This window comes from Miscanthus floridulus, chromosome 12 (genome assembly GCF_019320115.1).
Source record: "Miscanthus floridulus cultivar M001 chromosome 12, ASM1932011v1, whole genome shotgun sequence".
NCBI classification, from domain to species: domain Eukaryota; kingdom Viridiplantae; phylum Streptophyta; class Magnoliopsida; order Poales; family Poaceae; genus Miscanthus; species Miscanthus floridulus.
This window is the reverse complement of record NC_089591.1, coordinates 51,438,383-51,457,768: the sequence shown is the minus strand read 5'-3', so window position 1 is coordinate 51,457,768 and position 19,386 is coordinate 51,438,383. Positions and strand designations below refer to the sequence as shown.

General features: G+C 46.0%; 1 protein-coding gene across 1 annotated transcript; it reads left to right on the top strand.

Moving 5' to 3' along the window:
- Positions 1-14,415: 14,415 nt before the first annotated feature.
- LOC136495865 (uncharacterized) lies at positions 14,416-16,260 on the top strand. Its single transcript, XM_066491669.1, has 5 exons — positions 14,416-15,219; positions 15,428-15,580; positions 15,661-15,733; positions 15,824-15,946; positions 16,052-16,260. The coding sequence occupies exons 2-5, from the start codon at positions 15,500-15,502 to the stop codon at positions 16,258-16,260; spliced, it is 486 nt and encodes a 161-aa protein (XP_066347766.1). The 5' UTR covers positions 14,416-15,219; positions 15,428-15,499.
- Positions 16,261-19,386: the final 3,126 nt, after the last annotated feature.

The following is a 19,386-nucleotide window of genomic DNA, read 5'->3' as shown; positions in this document are numbered from 1 at the left end:
AAGTCGAACAGTGTCCCCTCCATGGCTAGGCCTTCCGGTCGGAGACCGGATCATTCACCCGACCGGTCGTTAGGTAACTGGGTCGGCCCGGGAGACGCGCGTTGTCGATACGCCGTCTTCTAGGCCGAGTTTTTGCTGGGAAGCGGGTCCATTGGGTACCCCAGTTTTAGAAACCCGACAGTACTGTTCACTGATTTGTTGTGAGAGAAAAACACTGTTCCTTCCAAAAAAATGGATCATAAGACAAGCGAACAGGAAATATTGGTTGTCCACCACCGGTTCTAAAACCCGCAATGATGCATTACTATGCATATCTTTTTTTTTAACGGACGGCTCCGATCTCTCAAGTAGGTTGTTCCCTTAGGGGCTAGGGCACATACAACGGGCCTTTTTGAGCCGTCTGCATCGGGAAAATTTGCAAAAACATCCCTCGCATGCAGCAGACGGGATGGTGTCGTCGTCTCATGAGACGCCGGCTTCGACCAGTGCTCCGAGGAATCAGCTACGGATCAACTGATCTCGTGTGGGTGAGAGGTGAGAGCGACGCAGCCGCCCAAGTGTTTCGTTAGCTTCTTGTCCTTTTCTAAAGAATGCACAAATTTACTAAAATTTATATATAAAATCCATATAAAATCAAATATGAATCTAAAATTATGATTCAAATTTTGTTAGGTTCTTTTTTACCAGAACTATAACCTACAAGTGATACAACACATGTTGCACCTTGAAGGTCCTCTATATATTTTATTTTGTTGAATCATTTGTATATTTTTTAAAAAAACTATTTTGCTCAATAAAAAATCAAAAATTACTGTAACCTACTCGTATCAGTAAAATATATTCATAATTGATTATGTTGCCAAAGTTACTAGTCTAAAAATAGTGTAATTATATTCAACTTAACTATGCTTGATCTGATTTGTAGCAGCAACTATTTGGTTGTTTGTGCGTGAGTTTTAAAAACTTAGAGACAGTAGACTATTTATGGGTTGTACATGCCCTTAATTGCTTCAACTGCATGTATGTTTTGTTCCACACATCTGCCTTGTTCGTTTGGGCTTGTTTCGCTTATAAGTCATGGTTGAAAGTACTGTTGGCTGGTTTGGTGTAAGAGAAAAATATTGTTCGTTGGCTGATAAGCCATGACTTATAAGGCAAATACGACCAAGCGAACAGGCTGATCCATTATACAAGATTCCTATGTTTCTAAATCCTCCGTTTTTTACTTGTACTAGGCGAATACCCAGCGCGTTGTTGCCGGTATTTAGAAAGTAATGTCTTATGAATGGCAAATGAATTAATCATGCAAGAAATTGCTTTAGAATTTCATGAAAATGGCACCTTGAATGCCATTATCGACTTGCACAAAAGTGAAATAAAACTTTACAGGTGAGTTGATCCATCAAAGTAGTACATACACATGAAGATCAATGTCAAATAATTCCCTGGGGCTGAAGCTAATTATAACTATGAAATAATGACCAAACAGGATTGATACGAAAAGTGATGCAGAAGAAACACTAACTGTTGAAAACTCTTACAATCTATCATAATCTTCCTGACATGCTGCAACATGTGTGGGCAAGGTACTTCTCCTTGTGCTAATTTTGCCCCTGGGAAACAACAGTGAAAAAAATGAACCATGCATTCAGCAGAAAAGTAGAATTATCGATCTCACTAGGTAACACCCGTGTTTTTGCATCATAATAAAAACCACTAAAAATTTAAACTTTTTAAAACCTTACAACAAATTAAAACTTGATTAATTTATTTTTTGCAAAACCACTTTTAAAATAAAATGTTTTTCTAAAACCCTGCATCAAAATCCACCATATGCATGTCTCGTAGGATTTAGTTGTAGCGCTAGGAATATTTTCTAGGTTTAGAAAAGCGCCTCGTATTTTAAATTTCATTACTTACACCTTGATTGCATGAATGCTTGCTTGAATGTTTGAATGTTGCTTGAATGCTTCAACGATTGCATGCATGTGTATAACACCTCTGGTGTTACAAGCTTGCTTAGCACCTAGATTTAGGTCCGAGAGGGATTAGTCTAACAAGTTTTTTGGTTTTAAAAATTTATAACGTACGTGAAATGATAAGCCAACCCTATGTAACTCACTTTTGTGGACTCAAATAAATATCTAAGGTAACTTACTTGGTGCGTAAAAGTGCTAATGAAAATCCTAACAAGAAACATGGGATAAGTTGTTTTAATTGTTTGGCATTAAAAATAATTTATATAAACAAAAAATAAAATATAACTTATGTGTAGTACTTAAGTAAAGATGACGAGCAAGTGGTGTAGTTGAAGATGCAACTTTAATTTGTGAAAACAAATGTTGTTAACTAGTGATCTTGGGAGCTCAAAAATCAAATTTGACATTAAGATAAACTCTTTTCGTTAAGTCGGCAAACACTTGAATCATTGTGTAAAATACCATGTTTGGCTAATTATATTGATCAAAATAGTTAAATGACGCTTAAATATCTTGCTCCTATGGGTTAGTATAAGGTATGGACTATTGCATGAAATACTTGTTGGTAGCAGTTAATAGGGTTGAGGCCTTTTAAAAATTATAACAAAATGGTCGATGGTTGTTAGTTCAAACTGAACCTTAAACTTTTCTAAGTATGGGACAAGTAGTAACACAATCATATTTGACATTTAATTTCTAACAAAAATATTTAAACACTATATCCATGTGTTTTGTGCCGTTGGTTGCTTCTAAGTAAGCACTTGAGCATGGTGTAGGTCGAAGTTGTGTTGGATGTCACGTTGCTCTCGTAAAAATTACCCAAATCTCCTTAGAACACGTTGTAACCGCGTTGTTGACGCTTTGTTCATGAACCAGCACTCCAGCGACAAGCCTATGTTGGCATCCTTTTATCTCCCTCTATGGTTGCTCTATGGTCGTGACGATTGCTTCGCTAGATGTCTAGCAGTGTTGGCTATGGGTCAGCAAAATTGGTTGAGTTTCAATCGAGGTAACTAGCCGCTTTTGCTTTGCTTTTAAAATACGTGCATGACACCGAGCACACCGCAAGATGCTTAAAATACGTGCACTACACCAACTCCAATATTGGGAAAGATCAATGCACATGAGATGTATATGCACATCACACCACAAGATGGCTCTTCTTCCACCATAAAAAAAGACTTGGCATTCAAGGCTAACTAAGAGAACAAGGGTAAAACAAGAGTTGAACATGAGAGCTCAAGTGATGATGAAATTAATGATGCAAGTCTTGCTCTCATGGTGAGAAGAACTACCAAGATGCTTAAGAAGTTCAACAAGAACGGTGTCAAGTTTGATGGAAAGAAGAAGAAGTTCTTCACTAGCAATAGAGGGAAGCCAATCTCTGAGATGGATTACTATAATTATGGAGAACTTAGTCATCTAGCTCATCAATGTCCTAAGTCCGTGGTCACAGCGTGCGCGGATGCTGTGGGCGTCGGTCTCACACCGTGGCTGATTTGTGGCCGCAGACTAGCTCATGTGCACAAAGGGTGCCACACAGCGCCTTGGCCTGCCCCGGCTAGCCATGGTTTGGCTCCTGTTGTGTCATGCGCTGGTCGAGCTGAGGCTACGGCTACCGTTGCTCGGTCGAAGTGGCTTCTACCTCACCCCTCGTTTCACCTACCATGTCAAGCATCTAGGTAGGTGTCAATGCCACCACGTCTAGGCCAATGACCTCGGTCGCTGGGGCGATGGTGATGTCCCTCTGCCGCGCTTGCCCTGCTAGCCAACGCCAGTGTGACCTGCTCAGGTCCCGCCGCTCTAATTCAAGCATTTTGCGCCAAGCCTCTAGGTCTCATCATCTGTGTGCACGTGCACGTACCGCTGCCATCAATCGGGGTCACCTTGTCTTAATCCGCTCGGGCTCACTCGTGTAACCTCCCCACAGCCGCACCATGTGCAGAGCCATCGTTCCTTCCTCTTCCTAATCACCAGCTCAGGCTCTGCAGTGTAATTCCCCACATCAGTGGGTGGCATAGGTAGTCAGCTAGGCGCCCTGTTCTTCTCATGCCCAGCCGATCACTACCAACCAACAATTTGGCGTTTTGCTCGCCGCCGGCCGTGGGCGCCTTCAAATCAGTAGGTTGGGAGGTAAGGCATGTAGGAGTGGTAGCAGTTCAATTGCTCATAATCCTAAGCTCGCCTTGACTCCCTCCATTTGGTGCTTGTGTTACTTTGGCCAGGATGCTCGACGATGGAGTGTGGGCGCGTCGGTGCCGCGCTCAGAGCGTCGCCGCATGGTGCGAGCGCACATGGCTGGACCGCCACATCGCTCCCCTACATCAACCATCAGTAGGGCATACACCATGGCGAGCTATGGATGCTTCTCTACCATCTCTACCTTTCCGTGAGGGCATAGGCTCACTGGAACAATCATGTCGCCACTGCGGATAGCCGCTCACCGCTGTAGCCTGCAACAGTGCACCTTCGAGTCCCTAACCGCCAACCATCGTAGCATGTTTAGCCTTAGATGGCAACCGACCTGCTAAATGGGTCCGCGTAGGCCCTTGGTGGCCAGCGTGGAAGCCTAGTGCCCCGCTCGCCATGCCACTATGCACGGGGTGGCCGGGGTGCGTGTGGGGAAATTTGGAAAAATCTAGGGGTTAAGTGAATTCGCTAGAGAAAGGAAGAAATAGTATTAGGACGTAGTTGTGGTTCGGGAAAAGTCTGAGGGCTCATTTGCTAAAGTGCCAGCGTGGGCTCCCCATAGTGGACCATCTCGCGCGTGGGCCACGCCCCATGCTGGGCCGCCGGGCTGCTGGGCCGAATGGTGGCCACCCGCCATTTTCCTTTTCTAAGCATTTTATAATTTAGTTTCTAAGGTAAACTTGTAAATTCAATATAAAATTGTGTAGTTAACCGAAAATTATGAAACTAATTTTGGTAGGTTCCTAAAATCATGATCTATCTGCTAGTATATTTGGTTCATATAGTTTTATAATATTTTCAGAAGTGATCTAATTAATTTGAGAGGCTTAATATTATTAAGATATAAACTTGAAGGAATTTTTGTGATAAAGTGGTGATAGTGTTGGCTCTGAAACTTTCACAGTAAATTCATAACATTATTAAGTGCCCACTATAATTTTTGTAGCTCCATAATAATTAGTTTGTTAAGGTAGCTAAATGAGCCATAGTTCGAAAATATATATTTAATCAATAAAATGCCAAAGCACCATAGGGTTGTAGAACTAAAACATTTTCTGGAAATAAGGTCTTACTTGATGAAGTGGATACATAGACTGGTATATTAGTCATTAAAGCTAGCTCGTTAGCTTGTGGAGCATAATCATATTTTAGAGTTGCAATTGTCGTTGGTTAATTACATTTTCTACGTTGCATCCACGTATATCATAATAGGACCAACGATGGATCATGGAGTCGATCGAAAAAGTAGAAAAGATGGTGCCTGATGTTTGTGTCACCATGATGGAACGCTAATTGTTGGTTATATCTTACCTAGGCAAGTCCCGGTGCATAACCCCTATTATTCTGCACTTTATTTTATGCTTGTGCATTAAGTTTTAAGGAGTTGAATGTAACCACTTGCATATATATATATATATATATATATATATATATATATATATATATATATATATATATATATATATCCTTATCCTATGAGTCCTACTAGTATGGAAGGATAGTGTAGATTACTCTGCTATAGGACCCGGTAGAAGTTGAGTGATTACCTATCACTCACGAGAGATATGAAAGATATTATTGTTGTTATTATATTATTATCACATGGAATATATATGAATGATAATTGGAGATCGGGCGGAATGGTACTTTGGATCTAGGTTTGGTTAGGCATTCGAGTGAGGCTCGGATGACATTTGTTCCGCCTATGTTGATTGAGAACCATCCGTTGCTGTGGATGGTAGTCAGGTCACAGACTTATTATCCTGAGCACATACTTGCTTATGGGAGTGGGAAGGCTCGTTACGCTCTTGTCGTGGGTTCTAGCTCTTTCTGGACTGACTGATTGGAGGCGGGGAAAGGTGGAGATCTAAACACCATACTGAGACCAGGTCTCAAGTATGGGGGCTTGGAGTCCAAGTTTAGATAGGGACCTAGATCCCATGACAGGAGTACAATGGGTTGGTCTTGTTTATGCCTAGGGTATAAACGGGGCATGTGTTTTGGGGTACCCAGCTAGAATACATTGGCTTGGGCCATCTTCTCATGTCACGGCGTCGGTGCGTTGGGCACGCGCGCACGCACGCACGTGGCCATGCTGGCCGGTTGCTACTACTGTAGCCTAGCCATGGTGGGCACGCCGTGAGCCACCACGCCCGCCGCTCACCTGCGCGTCCTAAGTCATGCCACGTTGTTGTCGCTGTCGTCGCGCCCATCGCTCACCTACGCTTGGCCATCCAGCCACTGTGTCGTGCTGCTGCCGCTATCGTCGTGCCGCTTGGGCTTGGTCGAGGCCGGCCGCAGTGAGTCGCTGGCCCTATGCCCTGTAGCTCTACCTCGCACTGCCATCTTGGGTGCTGTCATGGCTGCGTTGTGCTGCCATCACGTCCGTACTACTCGCATTGTGATGCTGCCACTGCCATCGCATCTTCATCGTGTCCACATTGGTCCACTGCATCTCTGCGTTGTTGTTGGTACTATGCGTGTCGCCTCTACCGCACACATGTGGGTGAGCCACCGTCGCCATGCCATTTATGGCATTGTGGCTACGTGGGCCATGCTAGTCAGGCATGCACGCCCGTTGGTTAGCGCCAGTGTGGGGGCCTCCTGGTCTCGCCGCTAGCGTCCCACCAAGGCGTGGATGAGCTGAGCCCACCTATCATGTCGTCTCTATCTTTCCCTCTTTCTCCCTATGTTTTTCGCCGCTGTCGCGTCGCGTCATAGTGAAGCTAGAGAGCGAGCACCTCTCATCAATTCCTCGTGCTCGCGTCTCTACCTTCACACCCCCTCTCCAGCCGACCCCACCACGCCATGACTCGTGTCATGCCGAGCTCTAATTTTGGAGCTTTGCCCACCGTCGTGCCGTTAAGGCCCCTCACCGGTCGCGTCATGGCCTACCTCCACCACTTCACCCCGCACCAATTTCTCTATACCACTAGCTCACCTTGGCTCCCTCTTCATCATGCGCACGTTAGTCGCAGCTCTAGTGCCGCCTCCTCATCGCTGACGCGGTCGTGCCTTTGTGGTTCGCCATTCACCTCACAGCACGCACATGGCTAGCCTCGCTCGAGTCCTCTCTGGCCAAGTCGGCTTCTTGGCAAGGTCACTGGTGAGTTGTCGTTGCTCACCCGTTACCCCTACCGCCTTGTTGTTGCTGCGGCTCACCAAAACATCATAGCATTGCCACAGGGTGCCCGCCGTTGTGGAGAGGTCCTTCTACGGCGTCTAGGCTTGTGCAACCGCCGCCTATCATCTTGCATCGAACCTAGGTGATCGTCGGCCACGTAGATAGGTTAGTGTGGGTCCCATGTGGCCGACGTAAGCGTCAGTGCCATCGCTCGCCATGCCGGCGCGCACGGGGATGGTCGAGGGCCTTGCTGTTGTAAAGAGGAGAAGATCTGAGGGTTCCATTGCAAAGTCGCTGACTATAGAAATAGTACGTGTAGTGTTTGCGCTATTTTTTGATAATGTGAGGGCGTTTTTGCTAATCTGCCAGCGCACGCGGGATCTCCCCACCGTGGGCTGCCTCACGCTGTAGGCCAGCCTCGCATGGGCCACGCCTAAGGGCCACCGCGTGCTCGCGCGCGCGCGTTACGCTGCGTGGGCTGCGTTGGGCCGAAATCAATTTAGCTTTTTCATGGAAAATAGAAATAGCTTTTCATTTTAATTTTGTGTTGAACTTTGGTAATTAATATAAAATAATGTAGGTATTCAGAAATTGTGAAACCAATTTTGTTAACTTCCTAAAATTATGCTATATCTGTTAGTGTATTTAATTCATATATCTACTTGTCGATACCAGAAGCTATTAAATCATTTGAGAGTGCTTAATATTATTAGGTTAAATATTGTAGGAATTTTTGTGGCAAAATGGTGATTGCTTTAGCTTTGAAAATTATACAGTAGCTTCATGATATTATATATGCTCACTGTAATTTTTGTAGCTTTAGAATAGATTTAACATAAGGATAGTTAAATGCTTTTTGTTTCAAATATACATTAAATCATTAGTAGAAATAGAGATATATCCTTCAATTGTAAAGCTATGTGTTTGTTAGTTGAACCCAACACTTTACTTGATGAAGATGATAGTTAGCTTAGTATCTTAGTCATTAGAGCTAGCTTAGTAGTTTACCATGTGTATTCTTATTTTAAGAGTTGATGTCGCCAAAATGCTAAGTGTTGCATCATCATCGTATGCATGTAGAGAACAAGTTGGCGGAGATCATGATCAGCGGAGATCACGAGTTTGAGGAGGTGATCGAGGAGTATGAGGAGGAGGTCCTGGAGCCATCACTGACTGACTGAGCTGACACCACGTCTGCCCAAGGCAAGCTCGGTGCATAACCCTTATTTTGAATGATCACTAGATATATATATGTGATGTGCATTTACATTACATGATTTATATTAAAACTACATGCATAGATAACCTACCTATGAGTCCTACTAGTATAGGTCGAGTAGCTGCTATGCTTAGGCTATCGATAGCGTGAGTAACCTACCGTTACTCACAATAGGTGATTATTATTATCACCCTCATAATAAAATGGTGAAAAGAAATGAAGATAGGGTAGGGATATGGTACGAGTATTCATGGGTGTAAGAGGTTGTATCCTACGGCCAATAGGGCATAGCTTGGTTACACTGTTTTTCCTGTCCATGTCGGTTAAGGACCGGCCACTACATTGGATTCTAGCTAGGTTACAGACTTATTATCCTAAGTACATACTTGGTTATGGGAGCGGGAAGGCTCGTTGCTCTCTTGTCATGGGTTCTGGCTCTTTTCGGACCGACTGATTGGAGGCAGGGATGGTGGAGGTCTAAGCACCACACTGAGTCTAAAACTTAGGTATGGGGGCTTGGAGTCCATGTTTGGACGGTGACCTGGACTCCTTGACAGGAGAGTGGTGTGTTGGTCCTGCTTGTGCCTGGGGTATAAGCGAGGAGTGTGTTTCAGGGTACCCAGCTAGGATACATTGGTTCGTGAATCGTCGTGTAATATGGTACGACTTGTCTATGATCTAGCACCTTAGTAAGAACTGGAAGATAAAAGATGGTAAAATGGATCTAATTGCTCAACTCTTGCTTGAAAGTAGAACATGTGCTTACATAGAATGGTTAGATAATGATCTAATCATGACCGCTAATAAAACACATACATAATGATTCACTACTGGTAATGCTTTTTCGCAAAAAGAAAACCCAGCAAACCATAAAGCCTATCATATCCTTTGGAGTTAGGAAATTATTCCCACTAGTCGAGTAAGCCTTGCGAGTACATTGTGTACTCAGGGTTTGTTCTATCCTGTTATAGGTGCAGCTTGAGGAGTAGCTGTTGTGTGGAGGATTCTTCTAGTGGGCACAGACGGATCCTTGTATCTTATCATTAATGTTTATTTTAATTTCACTGTTTAAATTCCGCACTATAAACTTGGTATTGTAATAATGTATTTATGAGAACTCTTATTGTATGAAATGGACTAAGTATTGTAAACTCGTTCTCATTATTGGATCCTAGAGGGAAAACGTGGATTGTTTGAGTTCTCTCTTAGGGTGTGCTCGATGGAACCATCTGATGTAGCCAACTTTTAGGGTGCTTAGGGTCTGGTGGAAGATGAGCGCCTCCGGAAGCGTGCTATTCTGGACGGTTATGCCATAATAGCCTTAGCTAACAATCCATCACCCAATAGGACCAACCTGTCTAGGATCGTTGATTGCTTATGCTTGTTTTACATGCCTTGCTTGTTATTTTCTTGTTTGTGCTTTCTTGCTTGTCGACGCTAGACCACGTAGGATAGAAGACGTGGAGAACCCAATGAAGCTCAGAAGATAGGAGCAAGAGGTATAGGAATTAGACGAGGATATAATCGTCAGCGAATGGAGGCAAGTCCTAACACCTACCCACCCCTATCCCTCCACCATATATGCCATCCCTTAACCACCTCCCTTCTACCACCACCACACTTTGCTAGCCTCCACCAAAAACCCTCCACACTCCATCCCCACCAATTAATTACTGTAACTTATAACACTTAAACCCTTATTGAGAATTATAATGAATTGATAACTTGATTATGATAATGTGCATAATAATATGGTAAATGGTTACATGGATATGACATGAGCTTAATAAATTTGATGATAATAACTATGGAACCTAAACTGGTAAAACTTGACTAAACGCCGATAGGGGGCGAGTGAAGGGTAATTTGTGCGGTACAAGTTACCTTGGCAGTTTCGCCTAGTGAGGGTTCCTATTGTGAGATACTCGCCTCGGTCACATAAGGACCGGTTCGTAGTCCCTCTCGCCTAGTGCGATATTACGTACAACCACATGTCTGTATGGGTAGACTTGATCTCACACGCTGTTAGATAGAAGTATAATTTCTACTAGGAGACCGGTGTTGGCAGTGGAATATCAGGAGCAGACATAGATGCTATGTGATCTTCCATGGTCCGGTTGGCGTGGTTGCTATGTGATCTTCCACGTTAATCCCCTTGACTTGGCCGCGTTCGAGCCCATATTATTATTGTTTATTTTGATGATTTGGTATCATCGGCACTATTATGTTGGGATGATTCGGCATCGTCCGAGATTATATGATGGGATGACGTGTTGTGATTTAGGATTATGAGATGGGACAGTTTGGTATCCTCTCGAGATTAGTGTGTTTTTCAACCCATGAGAAGCCGCGGTAGAGTTATATAGAAATCTGAGGATGCATCCCTTCGGGTACAAGGTCTCATTAGGCCTATCGCGCCACTAGCCCTGGTGTCGACTACGCCTATCTTGTGGGAAAATTTATATACCTCTGTAGAGTTTATTGAATCTATTCGAATAGCCACGTCCTTGGAATGGGCAGATGCTAGGATGGGATGCTATGATTAGACTTCTACAACTGTGATAATCTTGTAAGATGTATTTTACTAATTTGGTAATTCATAATTAACTTCAAAAACTAGTGAGAATGGTAATACTTTGCCAGGGTCCAACCTATAATTATAATTACTTCACCCTACCACCTTTACCTTAACCACCTCCACCACCATAACCACCTCCACATATAGCCTTTCCCCTTTCCACCTTCCTCCACCCAAAGTTTAGGCTTGCTGAGTACTCTATGTACTCAACCCCCTCCATTCTACATTTTTAGAAGTTAAGCTACAAGAGGACATACTAGGATGGAACTTCTAGAGCTACGCCTGGATAGGATACCCGGAGTATACTCAAAGATGGAGTTGTGCGAAGAAGCTACGCTAGGACCGCGATGATTAGGAAATAGGAGCACGCTTAAGGAAAAAGGCTAGGGTTACGTCCGCACTCCAAATTGACGTAGGAATAGAGCCACGTTGACATAGGACCGCTGTCTTAGAACTATGATGTACGATATGAGGCCGGTGGCCCAAGCTACCCGAACCGTGTAATATGTTTTTCCATTAGCAATAAAAGTATAGTTTTTTATATCAATCTTGTTCGAATTATGCATATCAGCTACTGATCCAGGGACTGATACATAATGCACAAAGGACCCTAAATTATGGGGTCCGACACACACTTTCAAAACTCTGAAACCAACATGAAGAAGAAACATAAGCTCTAAGCATTTGCCTGTGGTTTGTCCCCTTCCTTCTGTGTGTAGCACTGTATATATAGACTGAGAAGCTGAATGAAGTATTATAGTGGAAAATAATGGCAGATGGCCATGCGTTAGTGGAGGAAAGTGGAGGAGTGGAATGGCATGTTGCATGTGTAATAGTAGATAGAATGTGAAGATCAAACGTAAACCATGAAAAGGCACGATGAATTGTCATGCGGCATGAATGTAGCAATAGAAATAGAAAGGCAGGATGGAAATTAAATAAATTGCCGGTGCATGATGCATGCATGTGGCAGTAGAATGGAAAAGGATTCTACATAAAGCATCTTGAGTTAATGACACAAGTGCTAGGAATAAATTAGGATAGAAAAGGATTCTACATAAAGCATACTTGAGTTAATGACATCAAGTGCTAGGAATAAATTATTGGTGTCATTAGTTAACAATAGAGGTGGAAATGGAAACTGAAGACAAATAATGTTCCCGATGAGCTATTTTCTGTTACATGTCATTAGGTGGAGGTAGATGTGTGAGGCATGAGGGAACGATGACGTGGAGGGCTATGGGATGAGAAAAATAGGCTAGCGGAGTTTTGCTTTATAAGAGTTTAAGGCCCTGTTCGTTTCGCTAAAATTTGACTTATGCTAATGCATATGCTATTTTATTGTGAGAGTATAACACTGTTTGTTCGCTGAAAAATATTGTTGAAGTAGTTCCAACGAGTATTCATGTGTTTTACTAATTTCTACATTTTTCCGTTCCTATGTTCCTAAGGAGGCGTTAGTTTCCATCTCCAAGCTGTCCGTTCAAGTACACAATTTTTTCGCAACGCTTGCCCGCACATCTCAAGTCAAAGAGAACAAATGCGATCACACACAACAAATGCAATCACACACGTACCCAAACCCAGATGTAGCACGAGCAACACAAGATTCAAAATTCAAAAGTTATTAAATATAAACGAGCAACTGAAAAAAAAATCAGACCTAAGGCATAAACAAATCTAAATGATATTTTGCTTTCCAAATTTCCTTTATGGATCAATCGGACTAGGCCTCAAGTAGTCAAGTTGCGCCTTGCGGCATTGCCGTATCACCGGACTCAAGTCCAAGCGGACACGTGTTGGTTCGCCTATCAGCTAGTTTATCAATTAGAATCTATAATATTTTTTTCATAATAAAATAGTTTTAACCAGTTTATCAGTCAGCTTTAATACCAGCCGAACAAGTTTATAGAGCACGTCTAGCGCGTTGGACTTGCGAGAGAACGCACTAGCAGTGGCTCCGTGTCGCCCCGGACGTCGTCCATGCCATCCCAGACGGCGTTCATGCCGCCTGCCGCTTCTCACGCATATCCGATGCGTAACACCCGATTTACTTACTTTTGAAACATCCAGATACAATAGTTGTAATATAAAAAAAGACAGATGAAACACTTAAAACAAGCGTCTGAAACACTTGCGAAAACGTCTAAAAAATATTTAAAAATCATTGCAAACATATACAACATTCAAATAAAACACTTGCAAATATACATATGAAACACCTGAAAACACAACATATGCTTGCAACGTGCATATATATGCAACATACAGATCTACTTTTGTAAGATCTAGACAAATAAAATATCTGTAACATTCGTCTGGAATAGATGAAACATTTAGAACATGCACTTAAAACATACGTGCATAGCCATTACAACATGTGCAGTATCCCGATCTACTTTTGCGACATCAATATACAACACTTGCATACATCTAACACATCTGAACACTTGAAACATATTATTACAACATGTGCTTTCAGCGTAGCATCTACTTATTATTTGAACGAATGAAGGCTCGTCGATGTGGAGCTCGAAGCCACTGAGTGGCGCGGAGCTCGTCGGTGGCACGGACCTCGACATGAGTAGAGGCAGGCAGATAGAGCGCGGTCGTGTCGGGAGGCCTGAGTTCGGAAACGAGCTAGCAAATGGCTAGCGTGTCAGGCTCGCCATGCCCGGCGCGGGCGGACGCCAGGTGCGCGAGCGGAGGTGACATGGGCGAGGATGAGGTCGAGGTCCGTTCTACAAGTAGAGCAAGCGGGTGACGCAGGCGGGGCGGCGTGCATGGGCGAGCCTTTCCGTTCGCCTGAACTCTCGGCACGGCCTCCTGGCTCAACAGCTCGCTTATTCTGAACTATCGCAAATGCACCGAGTCTACAAGTCTACTCCAAGCAGATTTCTATCACCACTACGTCGTGCATACACGCGCCCAGCTGGATGAGCCGAGAAAGCTTATGTACTCAAACAATAGGCCACAAAATATTAGCCAGATTAAGCAAATATATTATTTAGATTAATAAGGAATAAAACATCCCGGCCTCGTTAAGCAAATAATTTCGTCTCTGTTTAGATCTACAGAACTAACAACTAGTTAACTAATTTTTAGTCCCTAAATACCAAATAGATAGACTAATTCTTAGTGCACTAGTCATAGACTAGTTATTAGTTCACTGGTTCACTCATATAAGCTAATAGGACTAGTTGTTAGTCTTAATTCATCCAAACAACTCCTTAATGTACGAAATCTTGCTAAACAGCAGACCCATGCCTAATCTGAGTGTCAACAATAAGTTTTGAACTTGATTGTTGAATCTAACTTTATACTAAGGCCCAGTTTAGATCCGAATTTTTTTGCAAAATGCAACTGTAGCGCTTTTCGTTGTTATTTGGTAATTAATGTCCGATCATAGTCTAATTAGGCTTAAAAGATTCGTCTCGTGGATTTCGTCTAAACTGTGTAATTAGTTTTATTTTTTATTTATATTTAATGCTTCATGCATGCGTCCAAAGATTCGATGTGACGGGGAATCTTGAAAAAATTGGCAAAATGAAGTGGAACTAAACAGGGCCTAAATTGCAGGGCAAATTGAATGGTAGTTTCTTGAATTGCTAAATGAATTTTGCCAAATTATATGTGATGTTTTTTTGTGCGGCGTACTGAAAAAATTGCTAAACTCTTCTCAATCTCGTCCTGGTTCGAATTGTTTTCTATTATTACAGGCCGCATGCTATGGGCCTGTCAGCCTGTGGGCCGTTACATATCTCAACCCTCTCTCTTGGTCTGCCTGTCCATCCCGGCAAAGCCCTCCGCCTCCGCCGCCGCCTTCCGCCTGTTCTCAGCCCCTCCCGCACAGGCACAGCTGCACTCGTCCTGCTTCTCGTTTTCTCCCCGAACGGCTGAGCCCTAGCGAGCAGGTAGCGGCGGCCGGTGGCGGGCAGGGGCGCTGGGCGCAGGGCGCAGGGCAGCCGCGAGCCGCCACTGCAGTCGGGAGCGCGTCGGCGTCGACGGGGGCTCACCGGCAGCGGCAGGGGCACTCAGGACCGCGCGTCGGGCGGACGGCAGAGGGTGGCAGTACCAGCACCAGCGCAGCAACGACTAGCGAGGCGCGAGTCTGAATTTCCCTCATTCTGTAAGTTCAAACAGAGACATTCAGTTTGTCCCCAAATTACTTAGTCAAATATGTGTTAAAGAATTTCAGTTCATGCTCAATTATGTGTTATATATTTTCTATACGTATATTATGCAATTTCAACCATGCGGCATTATACTTATACATGTCAAATATTAGTTTTTTTTGTTGTGAATTTTTTATATCCCTGTACATTTCTAATACCCAGCCCCAAAATCCTGGGCCAGCTACTGCCCTCGAAGTGCCAGCGCAGTGAACACCGCTCTCCCATACCAGCGCCATGGGGCGCCCAAAGGGTGGCGCGTCCTCCTCGAAGAAGGCGAAGCCGAAGCAGAAACAGCGAGGTGGCGTAGACTTCAAGGTACCACCAGCCCACCGATTTTGCTCTCTCCGAGACCTGATTCTAGGTTGCCGTGTTAAACCTTTTTCTGGCGGTTGCAGAAGTACAAGCACAAGGTCGGGCGCAAGCTTCCACCGCCGAAGAATGCCACCAACACGGAGATCAAGTCCAAAGGTACGCCAGCCAAGGCAACCTTTTTTCTATTCTTTTTTGCCCTGCAATTTTAGGTTTTGTATTGTGAACTCATGTTGTGTGTGCGTCCAGTGATCGTGCTGCCGGAGCAGAGCATGGCCTCGGAGAGGACGGGCATAGCAGTGAACAAGCGCGGGCTCACGCTGCGGGAGCTCCTGCAGCAGACGGGGCACTACAATGCCAATGTGCGTCGAGGTGAGTTTTTTCTCTAGTCTGTACGATGACACATTGGATAAACTAACATGATGCTCAATGCATCCTTAGCATCTAACTGTGTATATGTTTTTCTTTACGCTGAAGCTGCACTGAATGGAATAAAGGACATTGTTGTCAAGCACCCAACAGAGCTTAAACTGCACAAGGTTGCTATAATTGAGAAGCTGCAGGAAAGGATATGCGATACCGACAAGGTGGTCCGTGAATCACTATACACTATACTGCAGTCTCTGATCTTCCCATCTTTGAAAGAGGTATATCTCTTTCTCCCCCTTTTCTCTACTGTTGCTTGATTAGATAGATCTTTTAATTTAAATGGTTACTCATGATTGTTAGACTGCTATATTATGGGCTATTAGCATTGCCGTATGGGATATTATGTCCTGGGCTTGGGCTGTAGGCGCCCCTTGGGGTTTTATGGTAGATGATCTTGGTTTAGGCAAGGATCACCATTGATTGGGTGTTTCTATAAACCCTTGACAATCCTTACCTATATATTGTACTCATTTGGTACCTCCATAATCAATCTACTAAGTTTTCCCGAGCCATTTCTTCTTTCATGGTATCAGAGAGTCTGGGTATTCCCGATTCTACCTCCGCTGCCCTAGCGTGCCTCCTCTCCTCGGCTGTGCTCCTCCCAGCGCCCCCCCCCCCCCTCGGCTGCGCTCCTCCCACCCATCTGCGCCGGCTTCCCTGCTGCAATGCCTGGGACTCCTCCCCCCTCTCCCACAACAGCAGCCGCCGCCGCCGCCGCCTCCAAGGCTGCCGTCCCCACGGTTTCCAGCCTGGACACCGATGCCCAGGCCACGGCTCCTGCCGCCAGGGTTCAAAATTTCGGCGAAATTTCGGCCAAATTTCGCGAAATTCGGTAATTTCGGTGGTGGCCGAAAGAAAAATCCGAAATTTTGTAATACACTAATACATGTGTTATATAACTTTAGACTCAATTTTTTATTGTTTATATTGCATATTTTTGTATTCAATAGATGTGTAGTCATAAATCATACTGATATTTGTTTAGATTTAAATGTTTTTTTAGAAAAAACATACTTCATGTGCTAGTCTCTAAAAAAAATTCGTCGAAATTTCGGCCGAATTTCGCGAAATTTGGTAGTTTCAGTGGTGGCCGAAATTTTTGAAATACCGAAATTGAAAACCCTGGTTGCCGCTGCCAAAGCTGCTGCCGATGCGGATGCCGCTGCGCGCCTGCGCGCAGCCAATCGCAAGGCTTGCGCGCGATGCCGCCCTCGCGCGCGCCGCCGCAGCTGAGAAGGAAGCCCAGGCTGCCGCTTTGGAGCGCGACACCGCCGCCGCCCGTGCTCGCGACGCCCTGGCACACGCCGAGCAGGAACGCGCCGCCGCTGGCGCTCCTGCGGACGGGGATGATGAGGACGACCTCTCCGATCACGTCTCCGACCACAACGACAACACCGATCTGCATCAAGCCCTCCTTCTGCAAGAGGCTGCTGCAATCGCCAACCTCCACTCCTAGGCTGTTGTGGTCCAGAACATCCGCAATCTTGTCACGGTTGTTCTCGACCTCAACGTCGGCAATTTCAATCGGTGGCGCGATCAGTTCCTCATCGTTGGGAAGTATTCCCTTCAACACCATGTCCTGCAGGACTTACCGGCGCCTGGTTTCCCCTGACTGCAGCGCATGGATTGCGTTGGTCAAGTCATGGATCCTCTGCACCATAGTTTTTACGGGCGGCGTGGCGAGGCGCGGCGACCCACCACCTTCACACCTTTACAGCGTCTATGGCGCGTAGCGTGGCAACGCCATACACACATCGGCGTGGCGAATACATACATTATAGTCTAGGATATTAGAAAATTATATTGACAAATGGTAATGCAAATGTAGCTTAAATGTATAGTCTACAATATTAGCAAATCAAAATAGCAATGGGTAATGTAGCACAAAAGACATAGAACTCGCTCATCTCTCAAACTTCCAAATCTCTCATCTCTCAAAGGTCGTCCCATGCATCCTAACTCAACCGCCTCGGTAAATCAGGCCTAGCCCGCTAGCCCACACCAGCCCTACTACCATCACCAATATATAAACGAAATCAGAACCCTAGAGACTCCACCCTCTCTCCTCTCCTCACTCCACTCTCCAGAGCGACGGCGCTCAACCGCGACTCCCTCTCCTCCGAGCGACTGCGCCCGAGCACGACTCCCTCTCCCCCTCTCCCCCGAGCGACTCCCCTCTCCCCCAGCGACGGCGCACAGGACCGCGCCCCTCTCCCTCCCCCGCACCTTCCCTCTCTCCCACCTGACCGCGCCCCCTCCGACGGAGCCAGCTCCCTCTTCTCCCTCTCTGACCGGTGGCATCGGCGCGTGTGGAGGCCGATTCGGCGGCGGCGAGGCCAGATCTGGCTCTGTTGCCTCTTCTCCCTCCCTGAGCAGCGCGGATCCGTGGCGCGCAGGGCGGCCACGGCGGCGCAGCGCAGGAACCCTCCACCGATGGCGGGCTCGCGGTGTCCTTCCACGGCGACGGCTAGCTGGTCGCGAGCACGGGGGCGGGCGGAGGGCGACCGTCCCAGCGGCCGACGGCGGCGGCGGCTCGGAGAGCTGCTTGCGGTTGCGTCTCGGGCTCGGTCTCGGAGGGCTCCAATCGGCCACTCGCCTATACATACCCTCACCCTCACCGATGTCCACCATCGCCTGCACGGCCACGTGCGGCACCGACTTCTTCGACCTTGCCGTCACCTGCAGCTTTGGTCCGAGCCGCGCTACCTCCGCTCGTTTCCCCACCGCTGTCTGTCCTCCCGTGCCCGCAGTCCGTCACGTCTACACGAGCCGGAGCGCCCAGCTACTGTCCGACCACCTGCTGCTGTTCAGCCGCCGTTGTTCCGCCAGCTGCTGCCCCTACGCCGCGCAGGAGAGCCCAGCTGACTGAGCGCCAGCTGCTGCACCTGCGCCATTGCCTAAGGGTGCTGTTGCTGTCCCCCCCAGTGATCAACCAGCACCCCATGGCCACGCGCGCGAAGACCGGCGTTCGGATTCCGCTCTGTATCATGCTACGCCAACGTCTCCAGTGCCCAAGACCTTCCGCAGCGCACTCGCCGATCCGAATTGGCATGCTGCTATGGAGGAAGAACATGTGCTCTTCTCCAAAACCACACATGGGATCTTTCCCCGCCCCCCTCGGGCTAATGTTGGTCAGGGAAGTGGATTTTCAAGCACAAGTTCAACGCCGACGGGTCACTTGAGCGTACAAGGCACGCTGGGTCCTTCGTGTTCACTCAGCGGCCTGGCGTGATTTTTCAGAGACTTTCAGTCCAGTTGTGAAGCCTGCCACAGTTCGCACCGTGCTTTCTCTGGCCTTGTCTCACCAGTGGCCCGTGCACCAGCTCGATGTGAAGAATGCCTTCCTACGTGGCACCTTGTCAGAGACAGTGTATTGGTGTACA

What these genes read in the sequence shown, in the direction of transcription:
- LOC136495865 (XM_066491669.1), top strand. Translation starts at nt 15,500, where the DNA reads ATGGGGCGCCCAAAGGGTGGCGCGTCCTCCTCGAAGAAGGCGAAGCCG. An exon ending in CACGGAGATCAAGTCCAAAG is followed by an intron (nt 15,734 to 15,823) that starts GTACGCCAGCCA and finishes GTGTGCGTCCAG; the next exon opens with TGATCGTGCTGCCGGAGCAG. An exon ending in CAATGCCAATGTGCGTCGAG is followed by an intron (nt 15,947 to 16,051) that starts GTGAGTTTTTTC and finishes TTTACGCTGAAG; the next exon opens with CTGCACTGAATGGAATAAAG.